The following is an 18,016-nucleotide window of genomic DNA, read 5'->3' as shown; positions in this document are numbered from 1 at the left end:
CTATAAGGAAAAAAGAAATCAGCAGCTATAAGAGCTGCTGCAGTACATAAAAGATCAGGACCTGTTATTGTCTGCAATTATTCATCTCAATGTGCACGTATCTGAAAAAGAGGAAACAAACGTCTCTTAAAACACATCTATAAAAAGGTTAGGCTCCCTCACTGTTCTCTAAGTTTGTCTATAAACAATAAATTCTGATGGCATAATCGGTCATATTACAGAAAAGGATATGCTCAGGGAGGCCGTTAAAGAGCCAATTAGGTTCTGTTTAAGTGACAACAGTTCAGTCAGTTGAATGAGTGGATTTATTCAGTTCAGTCTCTTTCTGTGAGTCATCAGCTTCCAGATCCAGTGCCACAGTCTCTTGTCGTGTTGTTTTCTGCAAAATCAAACGCAAAACTGATTTACTTGGGATCTCAAAAAAATAACTGTCTGCCTTCTGTATCTGTCTCAGCTCTTCTGTGTACATCAAGTTGAATTTCAATTTTGGACGTTGTAACTGTTGTTCTTGCACTGGTAAGACCTTGTTGTGTGTTCAAAAAGAGGTGTGGGAAGCTCAGATCAATAGCAATTTTAGAGAACAATATATTCTCAATTAATCTTGCATCTGTTAGGACATGGTTCCTTATGAATCAAAAGCTACAAGGACAATTTGGGCATCATTGATTCGATGGCTTTCTTCCTTGGCAGTCTCTTGGCAGGTATCTATAGAACAAGTCCCTAGTTCTGCTTCCAGACCAGCAGATCTTGTAGCAGCTGCACCTGGAAAGCCTCCAGCTTCTCACTTTTGATGATCTTTGGCAGACTGCCTCTCCCAGGAATTTTTCAGTCATGCTGGATTATCAAGCTCATCCATGTTATTTTGCCAAGTTCCCTTTCTTTGCTCATGTCTGTGCTGTGGCATCTGCAGAGCTGCATCAGAAAAAAGTTTTCTGGACGTGAGGCTTTCTGATCTCTGCTATATATAATCCTGGATTCGGGGAACACTTCTCTTTTTTTGGAAAGGGTCAGACAAAATAAGAACAGTGTCTCTGGCTCTGTGGAAGCCAGAGGAGATGACCTTCTTTGTGCAGACTGTGTCTCTGAAAATGCAGACATGCCGAATGAGTAGAGTGGTTCCCATCTCCCTTGGCTGTTTAATCCCACAGGGAATTGGTTGCCTGTGCCAGAAGATGGATGTTCATTCACAAATACACAATATTTCAAGTAGTGCCCAACAATGCTCTCTCTGAGCATGACAATTCCTGGTCTCCTGAGCCTCATGCTTGCATTGGGCTGTTGGTTTGACTCCTGAAGCCGTGTCTTCAAGATGATTGTTCCTCAGCACAGGGCCTGGCCAAGCATGAACTCTGAGCACAGCCCAAAAGTTGTGCTGACCTGTTAGACTGATCTGCAGCCTTTAGTGCAGTTGATCCTCACATGCTGCTGATCTGGTCTGGGACCTTTTGGAAGGGTCTTTTTTCCTGGATAGATCCTTTGGGAGCTTTGAGAGTACCTGCCTGCACTTACAAAGTTGGCATCAAGTCTCACAAGCTCTTTCTGCCAGATCCATCATCTCTGGCAGCCCTCAGGGAACATATGACAAGACTCCAGGGTGATGGTGCCATCTATTTCTGCATGGCCTGTCTTCTCTTCAGTGTGGAGCATCCCTTTGCCTGAGTGTTCCTGTGTTTGGAGATACTCACAGTCAGGGTAATCAGCAGCATGTGTTGTTGGTGTTCCAGATCAGATTTTGGCTGTGGTGCAGAGGGAGGTGTGTTTAGGCATTGGCTAACACCCAACCACTGCCCTGTCCTGTTTCCATCATCTGTATCAATGGACACTCACCTCAGGACCAGGCATGGTCTGAGGGACATCTTGCTGTGGAGAGGATGGCACTGGAAATGTCACAGCCAGGATGGCAGTGCCCACCTCTTATAGTTGAATCCCATCCAGCATCTGAGTACCAGGCAGCTGCTTGCTCACTCCCACCCCATGGTAAGGAAGAGAATCGTGGGGGGAAAAAAGTAAATCTCGTGGGTTGAGATAAGAACAGCTTAATAATTGAAACAAGATAAAATATAATAATGCTATTAATAATCCTAATGATAATATCAAGAATAATTGTAATGAAAAGAAGGGAGAGAGGAACTGCTTTTCATCAGGAACCGTAGTGATAGGACAAGGAGGAATGGGTTCAAACTGAAAGGAGAGAAATTTAGGTTAGATATATGGAAGAAATTCTTTACTGTGAGGTTTGTGCAGCACTAGAAGAGGATGCCCAGAGAGGCTGTGGATGCCTCATCCCTGGCAGTGTTGAAGGCCAGGCAGTGAGCAACCCAGTCTTGTGGGAGGTGTCCAGGATAGGATAGGAGGGTTGGAATGAGATAATCTTTAAGGTCCCTTCCAACCCAAACCTTTCCATGATTCTGTGAGTAAAACCAAGAGAAACCAGTGCCACGGTGCAGTTGCTCACCACCCACTGACCAATGCCCATGCAGTCCCTGAGCAGCAGTCAGTGTCTGCCAGCCAATCCCCCCTGTTTATACTCTGGGCATGAGGTTCTGTGCTGTGCAATATCCCTTTGCCCAGTTCCCCCAGCTCCCTGTGCACCTGCTCCCTGTCAGGGCACAGGAAACTGAGAAGTCCTTGATTTGAGCAAGCACTGCTTGGCACCAGCTAAACCATTGGTGTGCCACCAACATTATTCTTGCACTAAATCCAAAACAGCACTGCACCAGTGACTAGGAATAAAAATAACTTAATCCCAGGGCACTTCCTCACACCACTGACCATTGGAGTGAAGCAGAGCCACATGGGAGTATTGCTGCAGTGCCCTGCTGGTGCCAGGGGACCCAGTGCCTCCATCTCCCAGAGGAGAACGCAATGTGAGTTGGTTCCAGAGGAGGCTTCATGGCTCTGCTGAGCTCACTTGTTGAAAATCAGATTGATCTGAATCCAGGCTCCTCACAGCTCAGTAAAAGCCCTTTTTCCTACAGAGTCCTCTCTGCCTGTGTCAGGGACTGCATATCCTGGCATGAGCCCCGTTGTGTCTTGTTGTTCATCTCCACTTCCAGCAGGTTTGTTCTAATGAGCTGAAAGAGCAAAGCTGAAACAGATTCTGAACTGAAGTCAGAGACTAATAAAGTAGGGTGTGATATTAATTTCAGCAGCAGCCTTGGCAAAATCCAAACATGGTAATTCCAACATCTAATTGGCTTTTAAAAATAAATTAGTCTGGTTTTCATCTGCATATTTCCCATGCAGGATGTGTGCTGTTTGGCTGTGCCCTATTGTTAGATGGTCCCAACTGCTGTTGAGCAGTAAAATTACCCAGACCTTTTGACTTTGCAGTCTGCACTGTTAGGGGTGGAGACATTCTGCTGTAGCCTTTTCTTCCCTGAGTCAGTAGAAGTTGATTTCTGTGGTTTATCATGTGGATTTGAGGGAGCAGGATGTGGGATGCTGGCTACTGGCTTCCATTTATGGGCTTTTAGAAATGAGTGGAGCTGTATCTGTTTCTGCTGGCAGAGTCAGGTTCTCTTAAGTATGTGCAAAAGCATTTTTAAAATGGGAATTTGATTTCCTGCTGTCTGGTGAAACCAAGCAGGTTATGAAAACAAGGAAGAATAATAGTGGCTGCCTTCCACTAAATGTGTGGAAGACTTTGGAAACCTGTCTATTTCTTCATCTGTGTACAATGCTGACAGCGAAATTGCTCATAAGAGAGCATCATAAATTAAAGTGCAGAGCCTGACACACAGGAAGAGAATTTGGGTTCCTTCTGGCCTTTATGCCTTGAATTCACAGCAGAGGAGGAGGGGTGCTCTCCTGGCTGGCACTGAGCAGAGGTGTGCACTTCCTACCTCGCCTCCACTATAATAATTAGTTTCCCTTGGAAGATATGTGTGTTGGAGATGACCTTGTAACTAAGAGTATTGGCTGCAGTTTGGGAATATTTTAATTGATTAAGATTATTTTTGGACTCGTGATCTTATTAGAAAGGCAGTTGGTTGAGAGGCCCCTTGAGTTCCTATTATCCTTGTAGATAGATGAGCATTAAAAGGTTGGGTCAGGAGGAGCAAGCCCTGTTGTCTTCTCTGAATTTTTTTGGCCCCTTCTGTTTCTACCATCCCCGCCTGCATTTATGCAGAGCACTCTGGGGCCTGCGGGGCTCTCTCCCAGCAGAGGTACAAACAGCCATAAATCCTAATTAAAAGGTATGTTTTATTTTCTGGGTTTAAAAATAAAAAAGATTTAAGAATTCTTGGAATTGAGATGTGTGTATATATTTTGGCCCATCAGGATTAATTGGATTTGCTTCAGCGGTTCGCTGTACCGTGGCTGCTCAGTAGAATGCTGCTGAGCAATTTAAACATCTTTCTCGAATGTATGAGGTTCCTACAACACGTGTCCTGCAATAATTTTGCTCCTGCCACTGATGTAAATGTTGAGATTCTTCAGGACCAGCACGGGGAACCAAGGCACGTACTTGGCTGTGCCGTGGATGCGGGCAGCGCGTCTGGTGCTGGACTCTCTGCCCCCCTCGGAATCCCTGGAGGTGTTGGAGCCCCACGTTGTCCCGTGGTGTGTGTCGTGAGTGTGTCTCTGTTTCCACTCACAGCCCTGGAAACTTTGGTGTGCTCATAAATCACATCCGTGCCCTGGAAGAGAGCTGCAGATGAGAGTGTCAGGGTTGACCTTCCAGCAAGTGCGGGAGTGATGAGGGGAAGATTGATGCCTAGAGAGAAGAGCTGGGGATTTACAGAGCCTGTTAGGATTAAATTGCCCCTGTTTTAAGCTGGGCTGGGTTTAGCATTGTTAGGCAGGGTTTTGGGGGAGGGCAGGAGAGCTATTGCTGAAGCTCCTCCAGCGGATAATCCCAGTGCAATCCTGGTGTGATCCCACGGACTGTTCCCCGTCCCCTGAGGTGGGAGCAGCCCACGAGGTCAGCACGGGGCTGTTGCTGCAGACCAAGGCAGGGTAGTTTGGGGTGGAAGATCCCATGGTTTATGGGAAGCTGTGGAGAGGGGCACTATGCCAGGGCCCTGGAAAAGAGAGGATTTCACCTTCCTGAGCAGGAGCTTGGGATCCATCTCCTAGGAAGAGAGACTCTGGGTGGAAAGCAGCCTTTTGGAGACACAATGGCAAATCTTGGAAAGGGGGTACCTAGACCAGTCTGCGTGGGGAAGAGAAGGAATCACACACAGAAAAAAACCCCTTAGGCACAAGCAGAGTGTGTGTGGGCTTGCCAAGCATGATTGCTGCTGTGTTGTGAGGTGATTCTTAAGTCAGTGGAAGTGAGGAATGGTGTAGGTATTGGGGCATGTAAAAGGTGTAATGTATTAAGGTTTCAGGAAACCACCTAATAGTATGTCTTGCAAAATCTTAGTTAGATAAATAATTTAATTTGGTCTAGATAGCAACATTCCTGGATTGAAATCCTGCTAAAAGACTGTCAGTAAAAGCTGCTGATGAACAAAGGAGAGGCTCGTCTGAGGGAGATGTAGCGCTGAGGCCAAGAGGATCAATATTAGGTCTGTGTGTCTTTTAACATCCTCATTAATGATCTGTAAGAGGGAGCAAGTGGTGTATATAGATTAATAAAATCTACAGATAACACTAAAGCCAGAGATGTCTTCAGCAAAACTCAGCACACAAGTGCAGTCTGAAGGACTTCACAGGTTCAGAAACATGGGCAAAGAACAAAAGAAATGCATGACACTCGAAAATAATCACTATATCTGTTTGTGTTAAAGTAGCCCAAGCCATGTGCCCCTCCTTGAACCCTTCTCTTGGCACAGGAGGTGGAATGAGGCTCAAGCATGTGGCCCATGTGTCTCATGGGCAGCAAAACTCAGTGCAGCTGCAGAGGGAGCAGTGCAAAGCCCATCCTGGCCAGGCGTGGGTCTCTGCCTGAAACACTGGATTTGATTCTAATCCTACCTGATTTAGAGAGACAAATTGGAAGGGGTCCAGTGCCAGCCTTGGGTAATGTGTGTGCCCTTGCCTAAGCCGTTAGGACAGCAACTTGCAGAAATTTGTGTTATTTAAGCCTGTGCCCATTTTTGCTGCAATCCTTGTGCTTAAAGCAGCACACATTTAAGTTTTTCATGGGAGTGTTGTTCCAGGGAGCCTCGAGACAACAAGTTTCTCAAGTATTCAAGTTTCAAAAATGGAATGCTTGTGGCAATACTGTCCAAAGAAGATGTAGATGCCCTTCAAAGTGTTCAAGGCCAGGTTGAATGGGGCTCTGAGCACCCTGATCTCGTGGAACGTGTCCTTGCCCATTGCAGAGTTGAAATGAGATGATCTTTAAAGTCTCTTCCAACTCAAACCATTCTTTGGTTCTATGAATACAATGAGAGAATAGCATGAGGAGGAAGTACAGCTGGCCTTCCTGCCCTCGGGGTGCATTGGTGTGGGTCTCCAAAAATGGCTAGGGATTCTAGTTTGGATCACCTGAAATTGCCTGGGCATAGTACTAGAAGCTGCATGGCAGGAAGCAGTCCTGGCTTGCAGGTGTGTGATGCTCAGTTACAAAAAGGTTCTGCTTTTCTCTTTTGAGTGCTTACAAATATCAATGTTTTAGCAAGGCCAAACAAATTCTCTCTAAAATCATGGGTAGCAGGTGCAGTGCATGGTGGTGACTGGCATGAAGTCTATTGTCTCTCCTACTTCTCTGTTTATGTCAGTCTGTAACTCTTTTTGCTCGTTATGCTTATCACACAGCTTTTAATAGTTACAGAATGTGTTTGAATTACGTTTGAAATTCAAATTTCACTCAAATAGACGCTTGTTCTTGAACCAGTGTTTGTGTCTGAGTAGTTGGGGGGAGGGGGCTGGTAGTATTTCTTACATATTGCATGCACTCACCATATTCTTTTCCATTACAGCAGGAGTCAAAGGAAGAGAGTGGCTTGCAAAAGAAGAGAACAAAGCAGCTGGATCGAACAAAGTTTGCTGCTAAAAGAAAAATTGCACGTATGTCTCGACTGTGGGGCTGGGGAAGTTGTCTGGTGCTGAGTAGCTTCTGCTGTTTGTGTTAGAGATTATTTCCCTTACAGAAAGGCTGTGACATGGCTAGGGATGCAGAAAAGAACCTTCACCCCTTGCAGAAAGGCTGTGACACGGCTGGGGATGCAGAAAAGAACCTTCACCCCTTGCAAAAAGGCTGTGGCACGGCTGGGGATGCAGAAAAGACCCTTCACAGGGATAAATTTTGCACTTCCAAAATAAGTGTGCGACGGTGTTGGTGCCTCACTGGGTTCAAAACTGTCTGAGGCTGATGTGAAAGCGCCGTCAGTCACAAACTGCTTTCCTGTCCAGGCCCCTCTGCTCCTGTCTGTCCCTGAAACATCACAATGCTCTGACCCGACAGCTGCCGCTCAGGAAGGCTCTGAGTCGCAGCTGACAGGTCTCTGAAATCATCAGCTCGCAGTGTGGGGGCAGCCAGAGCACCAGCAGCGCTGGGCATCATAAGGAAGGGTGTTAAGAACCAGGGATTTAGTTGACGTAATTTTGCTGTTACATAAGTTGTTGGTGCACCCCTGTCACAGCGCTGTGTGCTGCTCTGGCCTCTGCATAGCACGGACACGGTGGTGCATCCAGAGAAGGGCAGCCCGAGTCAGGAAGGGGTAGAACAGCTGCCTGGTGAGGAGAGACTGGAAAGCTTGGGGCTGCTTTGTTAGGAGAGAATGGTGGGATCAAAGTTCCCATCGGGAAGGCAATGCCTCAGCTGAGCACAGAGCTGTTGTTTACCAGCTCCTGGGGTGTATCAGTGGAAATAACAAGAAATAGATGGGTTTAAAACGGGTGAAGGACAGTAATGCTTCACACAGCATGGGGTGAACTCCTGGAAGTCTGTGTCACAGGAGGTTGTGGAGAGGTCAGTATCAACAGCTTTAATAAGGGATTAAATGCGTTCATGGACAATAAGTCTGTGAACAGATGCTAAAGGCTGGGATGTTCCTGCTCATATTCTGATGTACAGGCAGAAGGGCCCACTGGGCATGGCCAGCATACCTCTGCTTCCTGTACAGCCCCACATGTTACAGCAGCCAGGCCCCAGAGGGTCCCCACTCGTGTTCTGTGTTCTGCAAGGCAGTGGTCCATCCAGCACATAAAATTCAGGACTTTTTACAGTGGGAGAGATGTTGCCTCCTGCAAAACCCAAAGCAATCACTGAACAAAATGGAGCACGCCAGTGCTCCGCAAGCAGCAGCAGTTGGGCTTGTCAGTCCTCACAGGGCTTGTGTGAATTAAATTGTTTTTAATAGAGGCCTAAGGCCATAGCACAGAACAGCCCAGCTCTTTATGGGAGCTGCAACCCACTGTGCATGTCTGTGTTGAACAAGTAAGATAGCAAAGTCAGAGATGGGAAAAGAGTTCTTTTTCTCATTCTTCTTTTTCTCCCAAAGGAAACAGAGCACCAAATTAAAGCTGAAACCCCCCCTTGGAGATGCCACTAAAATGTGACCAAGCATATGGTGCTAAGAGCAGGGATCTGCTGAAGTTGGATGTCCTCGTTGCATCATTGAACATGTAGGGTTTCAGGAGCTGGTGCTGTGCAAAAGGTGTTCAGTGTGCTCCAGAAAATCCACAGGAGACAGGGCCGGCTCTCCAGATGTTGTGTAACAGAGGAGTTCTGCTGTGTTTCTAGATGTTGAAATTATTAATAATAGTTTTTCTTTTCCTGGGGCACAAGCTGCCTTTTTTTGTTGCTTAGTGTGCTCGTCTGAGTTTGGGGTGCCTGGCGCCGCACGGTCGGAGAGCAGGGGCTTATTTATGCACGTGTGATAGTGGGGCTGTTCTCATTTGTGGGAAGCTATAATTAGACTTTTGGTGTTTGCTTTCAGGCAAATTAAGATTTGAAGTAGTAATTATTTTTCCCAGTGTCTTTAAATAAATTCTTTGAATTGCGAGGCAAATTGGTCTTTTGTAAAGATTGGGTGCTTCTGGGTAGAGCAAGTTCTTTCTCCTCAAAACTGGAAAATTTCGGATATTGGCAGGCACTCGTTATAAAGCGTATCCTCCCTTTTTTGCTTTGTTGTGGTTTTATTCATTTTAACCTAGAGCCATAACTAAAATATATCTGTGACGTTTCATCCTGACAGGATAAATGGAAATACAAAACCTAAAGAAGTCTTTCTCTTTTTCCAGAGGAAGTCAGTGCTTTAAAGCACATTTGAATGTTTTTACTGTAATTGCACTTTGGATATGTAAAAATACCGAGATCCCGCATTTTTGTTATTTTTGAGTAAATCTCTTATTAGTAAGTGTTATAACTACAACTAGTGGGGTTTTGCATCTAATTCACTTTGCAAATGTCAAAATGGAACATAAATCGCTTTGCAAATTGCCGTATTAGCATTTAAAAAGGCTCTGAAATGGTTTAATTTGTTTAGGGCTGCCGTATCTTAAAAACAGTTTCTCTCTGACCCCTCCTTCCCATCTGCGGGTCTCTTGGATGCCCTGGTCCCCAGAGGGGCGCTGGGATTTCCTGCCGCGTTGGGATGGACCTGTGATGAGAGGGTTTTGGAGTGTGAGATTCCCAGTGCCGGTGCTTCCCCCGGGAATGGGCAGGCGTGTGATGAGTGTGAGCTGAGCATCGGTCCAGATGGAGAGGGGTCACTTCTCCTGGGATCTGTGGAGCCCCCGCCACACGCTCTGAGCTCTCTCCCCAGCTCTGTTTGCACACAGTGGTCGGGGGCTAACGCAGCTCCCTGGGTTTCTAATCATCATAAATTATGACGGCTGCAATCAGCATCAAGTTTAATAAAACACACGGTGCTGAGAAGTGATCAGTCCTGGAGCATGAAATACCGTCAGCTTCACTTAAAGCAGGTCAGGTCTGCTGCAAGGCACGAGCTGAGCTGCTGTTTGCTCTCCCCACAGTAATGCCAGGTGGATTTAAACTCGAGTTTTCCCCATCTCCAGAGCACCTACTCAACTGGAACGTGCACTAAGTGCATCTTGTTTGTCACTGGTTTCTTTGCCAGAGGCAGCATTTGTCTGGCACATTCCCTGTCCCCAGAGGGGAAATTGCTGTGCCAGGGAGGGAGAAGAAAACAAAATGTACAGCAGTAACTCGCCAAAAAATGTTTCTTTTTATTAAGCTTCATGGATGTTGATAGCCTGAACTGGCAAATGTTCAGGCCCCTGTTGAAGCACGTGGAAAGTCGTGTGTTGGAGGGTGCCGATCATGTGCACCAGTTTTCCTGCACATGTCTGAGTTTGCAGGATCCAGCGTGATTGCTGTGATGGTTTGAGCAGGAAAACAAATCAGCACACACTTTCTGAATGCTTGGAAGGTGTTTGGTGTTATAGGAAAAGAAAAGACTGTATGTAGCACTAAGGGCTATGGTCTGGATGACACGGTGATGGTTGGTCAAAGGTTGGACTCAGTCTCAGTGGTGTTTTCCAACCTAATTGACTCTGTGATATGATGTTTAATGCTGCTGTTCTTGGGGCTGGGAGCTTTCTCCATACACTGGACTGTGCTTTCCATTAAAGAATGCTTTTTTTTTTTTTTTTTTTTTTTTTTGCCCTGGTCCCTCCTGGCTGTAACATCATTGAGTGACTTTGTCCAAGGACAAAAGATCCCCATGAGCCCTGAAAGCACACTGCAGTCTGCTTTCCCTTCAACCCCTTTCTTAATTTTCAAAGGAATTACCCCCCCACCCCACCTCAAACCAACAACCTGAAGCTAAGTACTGTTTTAGTAGGACACATAAAGGAATCTGAAGGTAATCAGTCCAAAAATGCTTCAGATCCTGCTTGGGTGGGGGAGCACGAGGCTGCCATCATCCAGGGGCTGGGGGAAGGGCAGAGTGGAGCTCTGCTCTGTGGATGCTCCCGCTTGCAGCAGTGCTGTCGTGGCCAGGCTGCAGTACGGCCAGAGCACGGCTGCACCGCTGTGTTTGGGGTGGCAGCTGGCAGGGAGAGGACGGGATAGAAAATGGGAGCCTGCAACTTGTGACTGCATCTTTACCCAGGGAAACGCCTGTCTCTGGAGCTGGCTGCAGTGCACATGGTTTGTGCTTGGGCAGCCTCCCTGTTCAAATGGCGTGTCTCAAAGATGTTGTAGCCGTCGGAGAGCGCGAGCCTTTGGTTCATGCATGAGATGGCGCGTGCAGGATTCTGCCTGGAGGAGGGAGCGGGTTCTGAAGGAAATCTGTCAATTTCTTTCCAGCGAGATGTATTTTTTTCAGCTCCTGAGAGTGCTGTTGAGTTGTTTTTCAAGCTGCACTCCATTCTGCAGGCATTGTATATTTTAAGCAGAGTGAAAGTGTTGGATTGAATCTCAGTAAATAAGTGTTTTCTAAAGTAACTAACTGCTTTGTTTCTACATAGCCAGTCTAGACTTTCAGTTTGATTGGAGCGAGGAATATTTCAGGAATAAATTTTCTGCTGAAATAGCAGTTACAACTGTAGGAAACCTGTTTCCCATGCATGACTGACTTAGTGATGCAGTAGAGTGGTGATGTGAGCAGAAGGGGGATGTATGCATGTGAAATATCCTCTATAATACCACCAAGCAAGTAACATCATCCTCCACAGAGCTTTCCACCTGAGGCTCGGGGTGAAAAACATGTAGCTCTTTTTCTCTTGGATAGGTCTCCTGTGGTATTGCAGGTATCTGTGTCAGAAGACAGTGAGGTGTGCTGCTCGGTTAGTAAAAAAGTCTCTTAAAGATGTGTTCTTTATCCTCCTTTGCTGCTGAGCCTAGCCGATACAAAAATGAACACGCTTCAGAAATCTGTCCTTTTCCTCTCTCCTTGAACATGCATTCTGCAGCTGCAGTGTGTGTTGTTTGATGGCAAATAAAATGTCATGTTGCAGTTAATATACTCAGGGAATGGGAGCTTAGATTGCCGTAGAAACCTGAGGTGAAGTTCCTGACCTGAGTTACCTTTCTCATTTAGTGTTGCCTGCTCCAGTTTTGTTGACACCTTTTCAGGACAGCTGAGGTTTAGATAATTTTCTCTGCATTCCTCCTGGGAAGGTGGGACTCTCACCCATTTCTCCCTACATGCTGGATATTCACTGAGTGTTTACATACACCTGCAGCTGTGACTTGACATTATCCTGTTTCTTCTGCTGTAGAGATGACTGAAGAGGAACAATTTGCACTGGCCTTGAAAATGAGTGAGCAAGAGGCTAGACAAGTGAACTGTCAGGAAGAGGAAGAGGAGGAGCTCTTGAGGAAGGCCATTGCTGAGAGCCTCAGTGTAAGTGCACTTCTGTGAAGAGGCTCACCAGGGTTCTTTAGCAACATTGCTGTCTGTGCTTACTTTACCATGCTGCAAAACAAAGTTTTACTGGGGGCATAGATATTCCTAGCACAAACTGGAATGACAGCAGCTGCAGAGTAGTTGCTTTGTACTGTTCCTAGTGAGAGAAACATCAAGTCTAACCCTAGCTGTCCCTATTTTGGGGTACAGAGTTCTGATTTGGGATGGGGGGATCTGTAGTCCATGGGATGGCTGCCAGTGTGCTGGGGGAGCCCTTGGTTGTGCTGTGCTGATAGAGAACACGTGTGTAGGAGAGTGAACCTTTTGTTTTTCAGAGCTGTCAGCCCTCAGACTCATCGACTGCATCTCCTCATCTGTCAGTGGGAGCACTAGATTCACAGGGCCAAAGCCAGCCTGCTGAGAAAGAAGGCTCTGAGATCCTGGGAGGCCTGGCGTTCTGCCCTGACACCCCTCCCTCTGACTGCAGCTCCCACTCACAGAGCTCCAGAGCTGATGGGAATGGACAGATGGATGTCGCCCGGAGCCCCTTGGTAGTGTTGAGGAGGTTGAGCCAGGAAATCGTTGAAAGCTCACTAGTATCCAGCATAATCGTGTCTCCGGGGAAGGGCCAGCCTGTGACAAGGTCAAGTGAAAAGTCTTCCTCACCAGCAAAAAGTGATTCTAGTAATATGTTACCCAGTACTCTGGGAGAGGACTTCATGTCTTTGAGTCCCACCTTTGGCAAGGTGGCTTCAGGAGGCTCTTGGCGACTGACACCTCGGAGACTGTTCAGCAGCCCCTCCAGCTCTTCTGAAGCAGCAGGCCACGAACCAAAAGAGCAGCTCCTGCCCTGCACTGGCCATTCTGTGGGAGAAGCTGGTGCTGGGAGCTCAGCCACTCCACTGTGGAAGAGCAGGACCACAGAACAGTGTGACAGCCCCAGGAGGAGCGGTGGAGGAGCAGGTACCAAACACAGCTCACAGCCTGGGCACGCTGCCAAGGTCTGTGTTTCCACAGAGCAAGCAGAGCAGAGCCAGGGGTCTGACAGTACCCCGGATCTTTGCATGCTGACTGTGGAGGAGAAGCACAAACAGGAGGAGACGAGAGACACAGTGCACTATTACTGGGGCATTCCCTTCTGCCCCAAAGGGGTGGATCCCAACCAGTACACCAAAGTCATCTTGTGTCAGCTGGAGGTTTACCAGAAGAGCCTGAAGCAGGCTCAGAGGCAGCTGTTGCATAAGAAGGAGTTTGGTAACCCGGTTGTGCCCAGTCCTTCCTTGAGCCAAAACGAGCTTGGGAAAGGAGAGGAGATAAGCAGGGAGAATGGGGTTGCTGATGGTACAGAAGATGGAGACACAGAGGGACAAGAGTCCGAAAACATCACCTGGCTCCACCCTTCAAAGAGGAGGGAGGCAGAGAGTCCAGGACACAGCACGGAAGAAGAGAAGAACTCCACTTCTGATGATGAACCGACCACCAGCTACTGCCAGGTAAGAGCTTTGCCACTGAGCAGAGGTTGAGCAGCCATGCCCTTCTGTCCATTTTACGGTTCAGTCCCTTCTGCAAAGCAGGCACTGCTATTTAATGCCCCTCTTAGATTTAGGGACTTCCTCCCCCAGCCACACAGGTTACTGTGGATATGAGAGAAGTGTACAGGCTAACACCCAGCTCTCACAAGACAGGGGCCATTGAGCAGCCTGGCAGTCATCATTAATGCTGCAGAGAGCGACACATCCAACTGATCCTCCTCAGAAGGGTGCAGCCTGGCAGAGTGCCAAGGCAGAGGACACAGAGGTGATGCTGGCCACCACCAGCTCTGGTTTATAAACCTCGGGCTGTGTGGGGAGCTCTGGGTTTCTCTTTGCAGACAGAGATGTGGGTTTGTCCTTGCAGTGCAGCCTTTCCTGTTTGCTCCTCCATGCTTATCTGCATCCGTAAGTGCTTCACTCTTGGAAGTGCTCTTCTCCATCGTGGCTGGGAGAGGCTCTGTGTGGTCACGGGCATCTTCTGCCTGCCCTGGTGATCTGTCACCACGATGGTGCTCCCTGTCCTTGTCCTGGTGTTAGGCACCTTCTCTCAGGCTCGGTGTGCTAGACACTAGGTGTCAGCCTCTGTCTCTGTCAGGGCTCTCGTGCTGGAGCGGAAGGCAGCTTTCTGTCACTGCTAAGTTTAAACAGATTGCTAGTCAGATGAAGTATTTATTACTGCTGTATTTTAGGTTTGTGTCAGCCTTTTCCAACCCTCATTTTTCATAATGACTTCACTCCCGGATCATTGTATAACTTTATCTTCTCTATGACTGAAGCCTTGGCTCTGTTGTTCCTGTTTTCAAGTGTATTTGATCATTTACCCTGGTGTTAGAAAGATACTTAACTTGTTTTGTGATATTTATATTCTGTCTTGTAATATTGAACACTTAGGAAAAACGTCATGTCTGCATTTTCTGGTTGCAGAAAAAGAGCAGAGCAGCCTGTGCTGAAATGTGACTTTTCATGACAGTGCTTTGGCTCGGGTTTAGCAGATGGAGATTTAAACAAGCCTTAGAGGTGATCTGCAGAGGAAAGGAACTGACTTGTGCCCTTTTTCATTTCCTTAGGATAGATACAAAAGACCTGAGAGGTTCTTAAAGCAAACTGCACTTTTTTTTTTCTGTAGCTTTTCCTCTGGAAATGAAGGTGTCATTATACTGGAAGATTGGGGTGACTGGAGGTCTGTGGATGTGTACTCTAAAGCCCTTGGGAAGCTACAGCAGCTGGGAAGGGCATGAACTTTTAATCAGTACTGAAAATTGTGTGGTATTTTTTAAAATATTATCTGTTTAATGCTAATACCTAATTAATTCTTGGGGAGAAAAGAGGTTTTAGTGGTGCTGAGTGGTAACTTGTAACCTACTCCTCTTGACCACGGGAGCTGTCTTAGAGCAATGGCTGAGAGGTGTAGCCTTTCTCATATTTTTAAGGTGAAAAATAAGGGAGGGGGAACAGACTTTACAATTTCAACCCTAGCTCAAAATTTGCCAGTCTTCTATTTACACGAGAGAAAATATTTTCTAAATGCCTTTTCATCTGCTTTATCACACCCAGCATGAGAGGTAGCTCCTTTCTCTCGCCTCTCCGTGCAGTCGCACACTGAGGCCAGAGCAGGTGATTTACTTGCAAAATCGATATGTTTGATGTTTGCTGGTGCCTTGTCTCCATTTTTTTTCCCTCTATCAAATACAATTCCACTGGCAGTGACAAAGGAGGGGCCCAGAGCTGTCGTGTCTCCACCTTGCTGCGTCTCTTGGAGACCCTGTGCTGCCCTGGGGCTCTCCCAGTGCCACCAGGGCTGCTCGGCTGGTGGGAGATCTTGGGCTGTGCTGAGTGTAGAAACCATCCTTGAGGACTCAAAAGCGTCCTTGAAAAAGGACATGGCCTCATGCCATGTGTGAAATGAAGGTGCAAACGATGTGCTTGAGGGAGGCTGCCTGTACACCTGCCCTGAAACCCTCACCTGGAATGGGCACAGACCTTCCACCCTGGCAGCAGTCAACTGCTGCCACTGCCTCCCACAGCCAGGGGTTGTTTGCACAGAGAAAATCCTGGTTGTCAGGAGATCTCACAGCCTGTGAACCTGCACTAACAAACTTCAGTGCTAATAGAATCAATTTTTTCAGAGCCTTTCAGATAAGGTTAGGGAACTCTTGGTGTTTAAAAGATTCAGAGGGAAAAGATCCAATTCTGGAGATTTAGAGTCTGCTGACCTGAATTAGTGCCATATTTTATAACAGATGTACGAGGAAAAACAGAAACATGGATGAGTGTTCATGACCAGGACAGAGGCGTTGTTAAGAAATGCACAATTCAGGACAAAGACAAATAAAAATAAAAGAGGAGGTGTGGTATTTTATGTTAATGATGAGCTAGGCTGTAAAGAAGTAAAGAAAGCATAGATAAAACGGGATATTTGGGGGTTGGAGTCGTGTTAGGGAAATTTGACAGGGGAGGCCTTGATTTGGAACTTGCTGGGGAAGTATATCCAGGAGTGGAGCTGATCGAAGTTGAAACCTTTGGTGGAAATCAAGCTCACAGCATTTGATAGACTCAAGGAAGGGGGAGGAAAACTCCTTGGGTTTCTTTGAGACCTAGCATGAGAAATTGTAGGCCTGACTGCAAGGACTGCTAATAAACCGTTGTAATTCCACCTGATTAGAGGATGGCAAGTGTAGCGTGTACACTGCAGAAGAAGAAAGGGATCTGGGTAATGACTGGCGTGTTAGCCTGACCTCAGCAGTGCATAAGGCTTTTGAACAAATTTTAAAGGAAAGAATAAGTGGAGTCGTAGAGCTAAATGAAAAATGGGATAAAATGCACACAGATTTTCCAGCTGTAGATTGTGCAGGTTAATCTGTTCCCCTCCTTAGATGGGACAGCTGATTTCCTAGGTAAGAAAAATGCAACACATCTTATCTCTAGCAAATTTCAGAAAAGTGCTTCTCATGGTCAGGCATCAGCTGTACCAGTTGATCAGGTCATTCTGGCTCAGGAAAATAAGTTTTAAAGTGGAGTAGGTGAGGGCTGCTAGGGTACCTGGGGGAGTGCAGGGGACACTGAAAACCTTGGGTCGTTTCAAGCTCTGCACAGGTGGAGGTGGAGAAAAGCTGTGGTTGCCTACAAATACATTGAGGTAGATGCTGAGAACAGGCAGAGAGCATGGAAGGTGATGGCAATGTTGGGAGGAGTGGATGGCCACGGACTGTCCAGGAACATGTCAAGGTAACAAAAAGTACTGCCAGGCTTTATTGCAGGGAGTACCTTGCCAAAAGCAGGGATGAAGGGAAAAAGCTGACTCGTTCTGGATGGACACTGAGCCATTTTCAGATAAAAATATGCAGCAGGCTGGGTGCAATGCCATGGACAGAACCCAATGACCCAGCAGACCCCAGTCAGCTGTGCACATTGTTTGATGTAACACCAGAATTTCCCTTTCCAGCCCTCCCAGGTGCTGCCTGCAGAGGATGTGCCTGAAGATGGGGAACCCATGCAAATTGCACAGAGGTGAGTAGGGTGTTCAGAGTGTGGGGCTCACAGGTTCTCTCTAGTGATATGGGCTCTTTCAGTCTCCCAAAATGGAGTATTTTGGGGTGCAGTTCCCCCACAGCTTGCTGCAAGGCTTGCTGGAAAGGCTGGCTGCAGTCCCTGGAAATAGATGGCTTGGGAGCAGCATGGGAGAGGAGGGGCACAGCTGAGGAGAAGGGATCAGTTGCTGTTGTTACTTTATAAGACGTGCAAGGTGCATTATTGTACAAGTTGAAGGAGTTGCTCCTTGCCCTCTGAAGCTCCTGTGACATGGTGCAGTAGAGCCATGGGGAGCTAGAGGTGAGTTACAGCGATGCCATCACTTGTCTGTCGGGGAAGGCGCACAGGCAGCACGGGGAAGGGTTTACTGGATTTCTGTGTGTATTTTTATGTTCTTGCCTTGCTGCTGAAGAGGAAAGCAGGGGGGAGGAAGCCAGACGGCACTGCCTATCAGCCAAAGATAGAGTGCAGTGCTCCAGAAAAGCCACTTCAGCAGATGACAGGTGTGGGGCAAGTCAACATGATTTTCTTCAGATTTAAGCCTACTCCTCTTTTCCTTTTTTTTTCCCCTCTCCTTCCTGTGGGATGCAATTCCACATCAAAGGCTATGGAGAAGAAGGACAAATGGGAGAGGATTCAGGGAGCAAGTTACAAGAAAGGCCAGATAATGTCATGTTTTTAATTTGTTGGGTTCTATAATTTAAACCTGCTTTGGAACAAAACTGCCACCTTTCCTCTGAT

General features: G+C 47.0%; 1 protein-coding gene across 6 annotated transcripts in view; it reads left to right on the top strand.

The window, feature by feature from the left end:
• UIMC1 (ubiquitin interaction motif containing 1) overlaps positions 1-18,016 on the top strand; it is a 40,070-nt gene that overhangs the window by 5,904 nt on the left and 16,150 nt on the right. For 4 of the 6 annotated variants that reach the window (XM_038150041.1, XM_038150040.1, XM_038150044.1 and 1 more), the window contains exons 3-6: positions 6,876-6,963; positions 12,088-12,212; positions 12,551-13,708; positions 17,190-17,254. In XM_038150041.1, coding sequence (XP_038005969.1) covers positions 6,876-6,963; positions 12,088-12,212; positions 12,551-13,708; positions 17,190-17,254 — 1,436 coding nt within the window. Of the gene's footprint in view, positions 1-454; positions 517-6,875; positions 6,964-12,087; positions 12,213-12,550; positions 13,709-17,189; positions 17,255-18,016 lie in introns of all 6 variants that reach the window. The other 2 variants (XM_038150043.1, XM_038150042.1) reach the window with 2 other exon arrangements.

The sequence above is a fragment of the Motacilla alba genome, chromosome 13 (genome assembly GCF_015832195.1).
Source record: "Motacilla alba alba isolate MOTALB_02 chromosome 13, Motacilla_alba_V1.0_pri, whole genome shotgun sequence".
NCBI lineage: Eukaryota > Metazoa > Chordata > Aves > Passeriformes > Motacillidae > Motacilla > Motacilla alba.
This window is presented reverse-complemented; position numbering and strand designations above follow the sequence as displayed.